We start from the raw sequence: 13347 nt of genomic DNA, 5'->3' as shown, positions 1-13347 counted from the left end.
AAAAGCTGTTCTCAGGTTGTTGGTGTAATGGTTCAAGGATTCCGGACTGGAGCAGATTCGTTTGCCACGAAGACCTAGGCTGTAGGGAAGGGACCGTTTGATGTGGAATGGGTGGCAGCTGTCATAATGGAGGTACTGTTGCTTGTTGGTGGGTTTGATGTGGACGGACGTGTGAAGCTGGCCATTGGACAGGTGGAGGTCAACGTCAAGGAAAGTGGCATGGGATTTAGAGTAGGACCAGGTGAATCTGATGGAACCAAAGGAGTTGAGGTTGGAGAGGAAATTCTGGAGTTCTTCTTCACTGTGAGTCCAGATCATGAAAATGTCATCAATAAATCTGTACCAAACTTTGGGTTGGCAGGCCTGGGTAACCAAGAAGGCTTCCTCTAAGCGACCCATGAATAGGTTGGCGTACGAGGGGGCCATCCTGGTACCCATGGCTGTTCCCTTTAATTGTTGGTATGTCTGGCCTTCAAAAGTGAAGAAGTTGTGGGTCAGGATGAAGCTGGCTAAGGTAATGAGGAAAGAGGTTTTAGGTAGGGCGGCAGGTGATCGTCGTGAAAGGAAGTGCTCCATCGCAGCGAGGCCCTGGACATGCGGAATATTTGTGTATAAGGAAGTGGCATCAATGGTTACAAGGATGGTTTCTGGGGGTAACAGACTGGGTAGGGATTCCAGGCGTTCGAGAAAGTGGTTGGTGTCTTTGATGAAGGATGGGAGACTGCATGTAATGGGTTGAAGGTGTTGATCTACGTAGGCAGAGATGCGTTCTGCGGGGGCTTGGTAACCAGCTACAATGGGACGGCCAGGATGATTGGGTTTGTGAATTTTGGGAAGAAGGTAGGGGTGCGGGGTGTTGGTGGGGTCAGGAGGTTGATGGAGTCAGGTGAAAGGTTTTGTAGGGGGCCTAAGGTTCTGAGGATTCCTTGAAGCTCCGCCTGGACATCAGGAATGGGATTACCATGGCAAACTTTGTTAGTAGTGTTGTCTGAAAGCTGACGCAGTCCCTCAGCCACATACTCCCGACGATCAAGTACCACAGTCGTGGAACCCTTGTCCGCCGGAAGAATGACGATGGATTGGTCAGCCTTCAGATCACGGATAGCCTGGGCTTCAGCAGTGGTGATGTTGGGAGTAGGATTAAGGTTTTTTAAGAAGGATTGAGAGGCAAGGCTGGAAGTCAGAAATTCCTGGAAGGTTAGGAGAGGGTGATTTTGAGGAAGAGGAGGTGGGTCCCGCTGTGACGGAGGACGGAACTGTTCCAGGCATGGTTCAATTTGGATAGTATCTTGGGGAGTAGGATCATTAGGAGTAGGATTAGGATCATTTTTCTTCGTGGCAAAGTGATATTTCCAGCAGAGAGTACGGGTGTAGGACAGTAAATCTTTGACAAGGGCTGTTTGGTTAAATCTGGGAGTGGGGCTGAAGGTGAGGCCTTTAGATAGGACAGAGGTTTCGGATTGGGAGAGAGGTTTGGAGGAGAGGTTAACTACTGAATTGGGGTGTTGTGGTTCCAGATTGTGTTGATTGGAATTTTGAGGTTTTGGAGGGAGTGGAGCTGGAAGTGGGAGATTGAGTAGATGGGAGAGACTGGGTTTGTGTGCAATGAGAGGAGGTTGAGGTTTGCTGGAAAGGTTGTGAAGGGTGAGTGAGTTGCCTTTCCGGAGGTGGGAAACTAGGAGATTGGATAGTTTTTTAAGGTGGAGGGTGGCATGCTGTTCTAATTTGTGGTTGGCCTGTAGGAGGATGCTCTGAACAACCGGTGTGGATGTGGGAGAGGAAAGATTGAGGACTTTTATTAGGGACAGGAGTTGATGGGTGTGTTGATTGGCTGAGTGGATGTGTAGGTGAAGGATTAGGTGGGTGAGGGCAATGGATTGTTCGGTTTGGAACTGGTATAGGGACTGATGGAAAGAAGGGTTGCAGCCAGAGATGGGAACTTTAAGTGTGAGGCCTTTGGGGGTGATGCCAAATGTCAGACAAGCCTGAGAAAATAAAATATGGGAGTGTAATCTGGCTAGGGCGAAGGCATGTTTGCGGAGGGAATGTAAATAAAACTTGATGGGGTCGTTGTGGAGGTGTTGTGAGGGTGACATGGTACTAGAAGGTGGAAAGTTGAACACGAGGCTGAAATGAAAATGAAAATAAATATAAAAATATATGGGGAGAGATAAAGGTAAAACTAGAAAGCAAATGGAGATCTGGTGTGAAAAAAGGCGAAAAAGGGTTGGTTAGAGCTGGGCTATGTTGATCCTGTGGTGAACTTGTGTAGGTAGATAATGATGTGCATAAAGGTTAGGTGTTTGTGTTGCCGCCAAAACACGTTAAAGGGTGGAGAAATACGGGAAAATTTCGAAACAACTACGTGAGGATGTATTGAAAGGGTGGTTTGGTGGTGGCAGATTATGGGAATGAAGCTAACAATTGTCTGATGAAGAAATAATGACGTTAAAACCTGTGGGAAGCGGCTAAAAATGATCGATGATGTGAGAAAAACGGAAATGGAAATAAAGCAAAAGATATTAAAACTAGCCGAAAAGGTTGTTTAATAGCTGAAAGGAACTGTTTGTGAACTGGAAACGGGGGATTTTATAGCAGCGGTAGTGTTGAAAGTGGAAAAAAAAAATTTGGTTATGGTTTGGAAGTGGGTTACGTATTATTACGTATTATTGAGTATATATCGGCGGGATAAAATTGTATACTGGATTACGGTAAAAAAGGAGAAGGTGAATAGAAAGTAAAACTGCTGGCAAAAACAGAAGGAGGAAATAAGATGACAGAAAAGACTACGAAATGTAACAGTGACAATAACAATAACAAACGTGATTGTTGGATTCAAATTAATGATATGAATATAATAGAGGGAAACATTCCACGTGGGAAAAATATATTTAAAAAGAAAGATGATGAGACTCCCTTAAAACCCATATCCTTTTGTCTTTCCTTCTCCTTCCCTCTTTCCCGACGAGGCAACCGTTGGTTGCGAAAGCTAGAATTTTGTGTGTATGTTTGTGTTTGTTTGTGTGTCTATCGACCTGCCAGCGCTTTTGTTTGGTAAGTCTCATCATCTTTCTTTTTAAATATATTTTTCCCACGTGGAATGTTTCCCTCTATTATATTCATATATATATAGTTATAATAGAAGGAAACATTCCACGAAGGAAAAATATACCTAAAAACAAAGATGATGTGACTTACCAAATGAAAGTGCTGGCAGGTCGACAGGCAGACAAACGAACACAAACATACACACAAAATTCAAGCTTCCGCAACAAACTGTTGCCTCATCAGGAAAGAGGGAAGGAGAGGGAAAGACGAAAGGATGTGGGTTTGTATATGTGTGGATGGATATGTGTGTGTGTGTGCGCGAGTGTATACCTGTCCTTTTTTCCCCCTAAGGTAAGTCTTTCCGCTCCCGGGATTGGAATGACTCCTTACCCTCTCCCTTAAAACCCATATCCTTTTGTCTTTCCTTCTCCTTCCCTCTTTCCCGACGAGGCAACCGTTGGTTGCGAAAGCTAGAATTTTGTGTGTATGTTTGTGTTTGTTTGTGTGTCTATCGACCTGCCAGCGCTTTTGTTTGGTAAGTCTCATCATCTTTCTTTTTAAATATATTTTTCCCACGTGGAATGTTTCCCTCTATTATATTCATATATATATAGTTATAATAGAAGGAAACATTCCACGAAGGAAAAATATACCTAAAAACAAAGATGATGTGACTTACCAAATGAAAGTGCTGGCAGGTCGACAGGCAGACAAACGAACACAAACATACACACAAAATTCAAGCTTCCGCAACAAACTGTTGCCTCATCAGGAAAGAGGGAAGGAGAGGGAAAGACGAAAGGATGTGGGTTTGTATATGTGTGGATGGATATGTGTGTGTGTGTGCGCGAGTGTATACCTGTCCTTTTTTCCCCCTAAGGTAAGTCTTTCCGCTCCCGGGATTGGAATGACTCCTTACCCTCTCCCTTAAAACCCATATCCTTTTGTCTTTCCTTCTCCTTCCCTCTTTCCCGACGAGGCAACCGTTGGTTGCGAAAGCTAGAATTTTGTGTGTATGTTTGTGTTTGTTTGTGTGTCTATCGACCTGCCAGCGCTTTTGTTTGGTAAGTCTCATCATCTTTCTTTTTAAATATATTTTTCCCACGTGGAATGTTTCCCTCTATTATATATATATATATATATATATATATATATATATATATATATATATATATATATATATATATATATATATATAAAAATTATTTTTTTTTTTTTTTTTTTTTTTTTAAATCACAGGACATTTCAACACTTGTCAGGTACCTCCTGTAGGCTTGATGTTATTTGTTAATTTGTGTTATTTACATCTTAAATTTATAGAATGCCATTCTTTGGTAAATTATAAACTGGCAACACCACCGTATTTTATCACTGTAACTACCTTCAAGTCTTTATATTTATTCCAGGAGTAGAATATAAACTGCCAGTTGTACAGTTTCCAGGCTTCACACACAATTTTTTAAACCATTTGAAAAAGTGATGAAAAACTTATTGTCCTTAGTTTCAGTAACACAGAGAACAGGTTTTTAGTTTTTCAAGAAATTTGTTTTCTTTCCTACTACCGTTTTGCAGTGCTCTGTGGATGAAAACCTGATAGGAAATGCTAGATGACAGTATTTCAGAGTATGAATAAAAAGATCTATGTACTTTGAGTTGTACAGTCTAGTTTAGAAATGAATGTTGTGCCAAGGATTGCTTTCTGTTTTGCATATCTGCATAGCGTATGATAAAACAATTGCCTTAACTCCAATAACTCCATATATCCTCTACAGACAGTATATTGCAGTGATGCTTATGGCCACATTATGGCCTACTATGCATGAAATTCCGAACAGAAATGCAACAAAAGACACTTGAGCAGAGAAAGCACCACACATGGATTTTCTACGTCACCGTAGCTGCACGTGCGCGGTAATGTCTGTTTTCTGGTGCTCTCTGGCAACTGCTGAAACTATCTTATTTCTTACAGGTCCTGGGAAAATATTGCGAATGGTGGTTTGAGAGGCATTACTTTCAAAGTAAATTTCCTTTTAGACAAGATGAAGTACGTTACACGTAAGAATGTACAATGAATTTCTTAAATCACAGAGTGTTCAAAACTTAACACTTTGAGAACCAGCCACTTAGAAAAATTTTGGACCCGAACACCAGCCATTTATGTCATTTAAAGTTTTACTGGCACATTTGTGTGTGGTACATCTTAAAGGGTAGCACATGCAAAAAGGACCAATATTACATGTGAAAGCTTAGCTTTGCTTGTAGCTATACTATACATACATTAATTTAAACAATCAATTATTCCTGTTTGTTTGTTCACACTACTTGACAGTAATGTTGCTATTGGCTGACTACATCATGTGTCCTATGCTTTGAAAATCTGCTGTCATTGGCAGGGGAGATCACGTAACATGAGCTATGATTGGCTAACAAAAGTGCATCGCAATTTCAATTTCAGTGCTTTGGAAACTAATGTGCTGTATTTGGTGGAATCTGTATTTATACTTTCGTAATAAGAAAAGAGGCAGTGTGCATGTTTCTGTGCCTCAAAGGTCTTTCCAAAATACATTGTTTTTTGCTTTGTTCCATTCTCTAAAATGCTGGGAAGTTCTACACCTGTGTATAAAACCATTACCTCTCAAAGAATTGATAATTTTTACAGCTCTGAGAGAAAGTATACTGTCACTCATTATGGAAAAAATGTATTTTCACTGGAAAAAAGTATATTTTCACCCAGGATAAAGTATATTTTTAACCGGGAAATCCATTCTCCCCCCCTCTCCCTCCCCTCATGTATACACATTGATTAGCCAACATAGTTGGAAAAAAATTTCAAAGGATATAATGCATGGTAATTTCTGTGACTGTGGAAACATCTGTTTAGTGAATAAATGTAGTTAGTACCACAGAGAACAAAACTAAAATAACATAAATATTCTGATGAACTATCCAAAATTGTTGAATGCCACCATAGTATGTGCTGCCATGAAGTGGTCAGGTGATATAGAAGATAGAAGAAGTGTGTATAGTTCATCATAGGATTAACATTAGCAGCAGAAGTGAGTATAGTGTCTGCAGTATACCTCAACGAGGTTTGCTGCACTCCCTGTCTCCAGGCCACAGTTATGAGGGGTCAAACTCTCAAGTGGTGCTGAAGCATGCCACTGGCACTTATGTGAGACACGTGGGAAAAGAACCCACAACTTCTCTGCCTCAGTGGGTTCTGCATCCAAATCAGTTTTCAGAGATAGTAAAACTGAGCAACAGATCTACTTACAATAAGTAACAGCTATAGTAACAAACTGTATTTGAGCCCATTTGTCCATTGTTTCTGATCCATTCAGTGCTTACATTTTATTTGTCAAATACTTATATGTGTCATTAAGTAAACACTTTGTTTGCAGGGAAGGCTACTCGGACAATGAGACATCACTTTCTGTAAACCAGTCAGACAAATTGTTAGTTGTTGGGACAGCAAAAGACTACGCTCTTTGTCAAGCAAGGTATGTGCTGTGACATTTATTTTGTGTTGGTCTTATTTTGTTGTCTTAACCACCTCATTGTCAGTGGTACTATAACTCCTCTCTAACTTTGTTGTTACACCGAAATACTAGATTTCTGAATTTCAATCTAAGAAATTGTTAAAATGCCAGAGTTGCTCACAATGCTTGAAAGCTATGATCTATATACCTCCACTCAAAGATAGGTATGCTAAAGGAATTTCATCAGTATGGGAGAAATAAAAAAAATCTGAAGATATAATTTGAATGAAATTTTTAGCAACTGGTACTGACAAATAATGAATGAATTGCAGAAGAGAAGGAGCTTTGTTAAACAAGAAAATTTAAAAGAATCAAAAGACATTGTTTAATAGTTTTAAACAACAATAGTGTAAAGAATTCATGATTAGTTCTGGTGCAGTAAGTGTATGTATATGTCCATTTGTTGTATTAGTGTGACATTCCTAGTGTACATTTTGGAAACTCAAAAAATTCATTTATATAATGCAAACAGTCTGTTACTTGCTGAAGGAAGGTTTCTATTTATAAAGAGAAGAGAAACTCTTTAGAATGTTTTCGCCTATTTCTTTTTTGTGAGTGATCACATATAATTTCCTATTTTGAGAAATAGGAAGAAATATTTATTTTCAGAAACTGATACACCATTTGGATATTTCTTTCTTTTGCTGTGTTATTGTCATTGTGGTCATTTTTTTGCAGGCAGTAGGGCAGTTTTGCTTGCCTGAGTTACACTCGCATTCCATATTGTAGTCGAGAAATCATTCGATGTCATGCTTCTCCTCTTTGTCACTGCTTAAGCACCTTTCAGAGAAAGTTCTCTCTGGTGGGTAAACAAGTGCTATTTACTTTTGTTCCACATTTGGAGGATAGGGTTGGTGCATGGTTATCACTCATGCATAGTACTGTAGGACAGTGACAGTTTGATGATGTGTGGGCGAGTATTGTCTTGGACAGCACTTACGCCCTTGCTTAAATCCCTCTTTTTCCAGTTCTGAATTGAGTTCTGGGTAATAATAGGTGTTTGGTCTCAGGCATGAAGTAGAATGTGTGAGGTTCATCATTTGTAACAATATAATTTTTAAAAGATGTGTCCTCATCTGCTTAGGGTTGAAGAAATTTGTACGAAGAATCAACAGATTTCCTGTTGGTAGTTGGCTGTAAAAATTATGAGGACCAGCTTGCACACACTCTATGTTGCTCAATTTTTCAAAATTGTGTGAATGGTGCTTTGTGAAATCTCAGGACCCAAAATTCAGAGATCATCTCATGTGATTTGTTCAGTTTATGACCAGTTGTAACTCTCTACACAACTTGCAGGTGTTTTGATAGCTTTCTGAAACCTCCCATCCAGTTGTGATCATTAAAAGCTAGATACCTGTATGAACTTTGTATCTATCGGAAGTGGAAATGGGAGCTCAATTACAAATCGCTGCCTATCCAGGACTGGACATTCCTGTGAAATAAGTAATGCCTGGGTTGGGGGTTGATTAAGCTGGGAATACATTAGCCTGACCGACTGGTTCAGGGAGAGTATCGTTGTAGCTGCAGTTTGCTTTCGAGATTATCTTCTTACTATAATGATCATGGTCGTTAAGTAACTCCATTACTCACCATACTGAAGAGTTATTGGGCAGCAGGCAGCTATGTAGGAAAAGATTATTGTTTGAACTTTAGGTTGCAGTCTTTCTTCAGCAACCTAACAAATGCTGGTCAATACCTCTTCTGTTCTGAAATTAGTGTTTATATTCCATTTGGATTGTGCAGTGGTTTATTTTTAGTTAAGGTATGTATGTTGGATATGTGATCATAATAGAAGCTGGCATAGATGTTTGAGTACTTCGTAGGTTTGAACCATAATGTCGATATATTTTCTTTTGGTGCCACATATTACCTAGAATTGTTGTTGTTTTTCATTGAAATTTCTTACATCCAAGCCCTGTGCTTCATTTTGACAAGAGCACATTTATGTTTTCTAAGTTGATGCCTTGATGTGACAAAAAAAAGCAACTGACTGTCATTTGTAGGGGATCATTTTAAATTTACTTCTTAATGGAGCCCACGAACCCATATGAATTTGTTGCAGATTGCTTGGTTTAATATTTATATGAAAAAACAGTTTCTACTTTGTAATATTTTTATGTAATAAGCTGAAATAAATAACTTTGTGTCAAAGAGTAAGTAAAGAATATATTGTATTTTGGAACAAATATTTGTTGTTTTGTTGTTGTTTTCATGTTGGCATTAGAGATAAAACACTAGATAAAGAAAGACCTTTGTTATTCTACACCCCCCCCCCCCCGGCACTCTCTCTCTCTCTCTCTCTCTCTCTCCCTCTCCCTCCCCCCCTCTCCCTCTCTCCCTCCCTCCCTCCCCCCCCTCCGCCCTAAAATGCACTATAAATTTCAGTTTACTAATACTACCGAAAATATGCTAGAGTTTTGATTATCCCCTCATTTGGCTTATCTTTAAACATAACTACTGTTACAGTTTTGTGTATATTTTTTCATTATTCTTTTTTTTTGTTTTATTTTATTTTATTTTTTTTTTATGGCATACCGATACCAAGAATTATTTTAGTTCACTGTTAGCAGGCAAAATGAAACACTGCAATTAACAAATTCTTATGCTTGAACATTTAGTTGACTTGTAATGTAAATTTGATTATTGTTATTACTTACGTAATCTCTTCAGTTAATTTTCTTTGCTTCAGGAAAAAGGATGGAACCCCTTGTACAGCTTTTGTAAATGCTCATGATAGCAAAGTATGTGTTCATCACCTTGTCAGTGAGTACAAGAAGACATCGCGTAATTTTGTCTCTCCAAGTACATCTCGCATCAACCTCCAAAACAAGATTTTAGGGAAAAATGAGGTAACAATCAGTCAGTGTTAATAATTTATTCCGTCAGTTAAATTTTTTCATTATTGATAGCAAATAGGCTCATACAGAGATTGAAAATGATATTCTCTGCAGTATTGCCTAAGGCTCATTTGACCGATAATTCCAAAATTAATGGAGTTTATGGTGTATTGTTTTCTGTTGATTATTAACCAAGTCCAGCCATCCTAATTTGGGTTTTGGATCACACTTTTTTTCCCCCCCAAATCATTCAGGCAAATTGTGGGATGGTTGTTGACAACAGGCTGCCATTGACAATTTCTACCAACTATGTCAATAATCAATATTTTAAAACTAATATCTCACTATTGTTAATAATTCATAATAGTTTCCTTAATGTAATTAACTGTGCCACGATGAGAGATCTTCTTGCTTAAACTTCATTTTTCGTTGGAAGAAGGAAAATATTGACTGAACCTAGCAAAGTTTAAAGACGATGCTGTGGAGTTACACTCTCTTTAAGCCCCTATTACGTGATGCACCTAATGTGTACACCCCTTCAGCAGTGCTCCTAGCATACATGTTTGGAATTGCAAACTGGTTTTGGTCACCCACTTACACGATGCATGTGGGATAGTTCTGGTGAGAGTCCATGTTCAAGGTTCCTATTCATTAGGTAATTTTTTTATTTTTGTTATTACTCTTGTTTACTAAGTAATTGTTGTTCTCTTATATAACAATCATGGAATTATCTTATTACTGTTTTGAATCAGAGGCTGGACTATAACTTTTATTTTATGACACTTGGTGGCACAAGAATATGTTTATCTACATTTTGTTCATACATCATTTTGCACATTGAGGATGAAGTTGTTTTTGGAGCTATTTCCCTGGCAGTGTCTGTAACCCTTAGGATTAGGGCATGGCAATGATAATGAAAAGTCAGATGCTGTTGTGTCCAACACTGGCTAGGAAGAAGAGATGAAGGCTGTGGTGTGTGTTCCCTGCTAAGGAAGAAATTGAGGCCTGAACAACCATAGGAATTTTGAACTTTCTGAGAATGGATGTGGCTTATTTCGATAAGCTGTTGTCTATGATAAAGGAAGGAATGAGCACAAGTGACAGAGTAATATAGGAGGCAGCTTCATCTAGTCGGCAGCGTGAATGAAACCATTTGTTTATTCATTTTGTGACTGGCCTATCTTGTCAACTACTGCCATTTTCTCCTTCCTGACTTGCTGAAATAAATCAAAAGATGCAAAAAATCAAACACGACCTTTCTTCAAATATGGCACTATTTATATAAATGGAAAATCATAAAGTATATGCATATTTATTCAGAAGTAAATGATTTCCAGTATATCTTATTATGATACTACAGGTAATGATGGTCATACAGATACCCTTCCTCACTGCATGCCTGAATTAGGATGCTTAATGCTTGTTTTGTCCATTCCATGTCTAGAATACAAAGCAGTTAGTATAAAGTATCTTTTCACAAACATCTTGTGTAATAGAAAGTTTGTTGGTGAAAAATATTGCCTTTGTTTAATTACTGCAATGATGAAAGTTTAATCATTGAAAAATTCATAAAATCTCCAGTATGAAAACTGAAGTTAGCTGCTGGCCAGAAATGCCAAAATGTTTAAACCATAAACAGTAACCGAGCAAGGTGGGGCAATGGTTAGCACACTGGACTCGCATTCGTGAGGACAACAGTTCAAACCCACATTCAGTGATCCGGATTTAGGTTTTCCGTGATTTCCCTAAATTGCATCAGGCAAATGCCAAGATAGTTCTTTCGAAAGAATGCTGCTGCTTTCCTTCCCGCATCCTTCCTTGATCAGAGCTTGCGCTCTGTTTCGAATGACCCCATTGTTGATGGGACGTTAAACACTAATCTTCTCCTCCATAACAGTTACATCCAGAAAGCATGCTTCAAGTACCCCCTTGTGCGCATGCACGAATTACTGTTGTCTATTGCACATGCACAGTTCACAGGAGTTTATAACTGCTTTCTGTTTCCAAGCACAGAGAATGTGTGCACTAATTCTCTTAGTTCCACCTGTTCTAATGGCAGGTGACTGTTGCGCTACACCTTTACTGTATCGTCGTATAATATCCCCTTTAGTATTATGAAGACTGAGCTATTGGTAATCAGTAAGGCAAAGATTAGCCTTAAATGTCAAAGCAATAATAATGAGTAATTTGAAATGAATTATAAATAATATGATGTAACATAGGATTCTACGGAATAGCATGTTCCACACTTACCCTCTTAGACCAATGAAAGGTGTTCATGAGAGCTGAAAAAGCGGAAAACATCTCACAGTGTGCACTCTCGTTTTTAAAAGTCACGTCAGTTTCGGATATCGGCAAGGTGTGACAGTGTATAAAACTCTCCAGCTGCTGGGGCAGAGCATTTGTTCTTCAGACATCACAGATTGGTTGTGTCTTGGAGCCAAGGAGCAGAAAGATGCACACTAGAATGTAAATGCGCAAAAAAACTTAAAAATCGTTTTTAAGAAGTGTAACTCACTTTTTCAATTGCTAATGCCCAAGGAAGATGGATGTATGTTGTAATAGGCTGTCACAAGCTACGAGATATGTTCACCATGATCATTTAGTAGCTTGAACAGATTAAAGTTCTCTTCCAGCACTCGCACATGGCAACAAGGAGTAGTAGTAGTCTAGCAGCATGGCACCATCGTACTGAATAGCATGACTATGGAAGTAATTAACTGTGAGAATGGTGACCAGAAATTATGTACGAGTTAAAGTTGAGACACACACACACACACACACACACACACACACACACACACAGGCACACACCCAGGGTGACATATCTTACATAGAGTGAATTCACAGACTAACCACGAAACACTTCAGTAAGTTACCAAAATCATTAGAAAATATGGAGAGAAGAAGGTAATCCAGAGTAGGAGGTTTAATAATTAAGAAGAATTAATCATAAAATAAAATAAAAAATCTGAAAGAAACTAACACAAAGGAAACTTTTGCAAAAGGAGACAAAGAGAATGGTACTGTTGAAAGTTAAATACAAACGTAGAGGGAAGGAGGCAGGGGCAAGGAGGGAGGGCGACTACCATAAATTAAGATCAACTGAACATTAAGGGCAAAGTGTGTGTTGGAGGAAGCTCAGAAATACTGCTGGTGGTAGAGAGATCAAGCTTATCAGTGCAGTGAAGCTGATACATTGTACAAAGCAAATTGAAGAACTGGCCAGGGTAATGACATAATCATTTTTACATGCAAGAAACATGTAGGGGAGATGATAATAGCATACACTCAAAATATTATTGCAATAGTACAGCTCCTCAGAAGACATATAGATCGGTTATCAACATAGTATGAATGAAGTAGAAACAACTACTTGGTTGAACACTGAAAGCACAGCATTAGTGTGAATATAGGTATAGTTTAAGGTCCCAATTATCTCATCCTAATGCTGTTTGCCCATCATGTAGGACATATTGTTATAAATAGACAAGATGAATGTACTATTCATTAAAATGGCACCTGTTTTTGTAGTGATGACTTAGCTGGTCACATAAGATTTTAGACAGGCACAGTTGAGTTGTTGGACTTCATACAAGCCATGCAATATAATTTGTAATTTTCTTGAGTGTTGAAATGTGTTGCTGTATGTGATTGTAAATAAGAGAGTAGGTTGCACTGCCTCTAGTGTATACATCAAAATTAACATATGAAAAGTGAACATTGCAGAATGTTAATGAAGTAAGTTTCCCATTAGATTTATTGAAAACTAAATGCTGCTGTGTTAAGATGTCCTTCACACAATAACCATGAAGTGTGAATAGTTTGTTACCAATGTTTCTGTGACAAGTACCATTCTAAAAACTATAAAATGTGTAATAAAAAATTGTATGCACCTACAAAATATGCAATATGAAATCAGT

General features: G+C 38.5%; 1 protein-coding gene across 1 annotated transcript in view; it reads left to right on the top strand.

The window, feature by feature from the left end:
• Window positions 1–13347, top strand: part of LOC126161887 (protein MCM10 homolog) — a 99726-nt gene that overhangs the window by 28996 nt on the left and 57383 nt on the right. The window contains exons 6-7 of the mRNA XM_049918027.1: window positions 6450–6548; window positions 9277–9436. Of these exons, the coding sequence (XP_049773984.1) occupies window positions 6450–6548; window positions 9277–9436 (259 nt within the window). The remainder of the gene's footprint in view (window positions 1–6449; window positions 6549–9276; window positions 9437–13347) is intronic.

The sequence above is a fragment of the Schistocerca cancellata genome, chromosome 2, assembly GCF_023864275.1.
Source record: "Schistocerca cancellata isolate TAMUIC-IGC-003103 chromosome 2, iqSchCanc2.1, whole genome shotgun sequence".
NCBI classification, from domain to species: domain Eukaryota; kingdom Metazoa; phylum Arthropoda; class Insecta; order Orthoptera; family Acrididae; genus Schistocerca; species Schistocerca cancellata.
The sequence above is the reverse complement of the archived record's forward strand: the minus strand, read 5'-3'. Positions and strand labels throughout refer to the sequence as shown.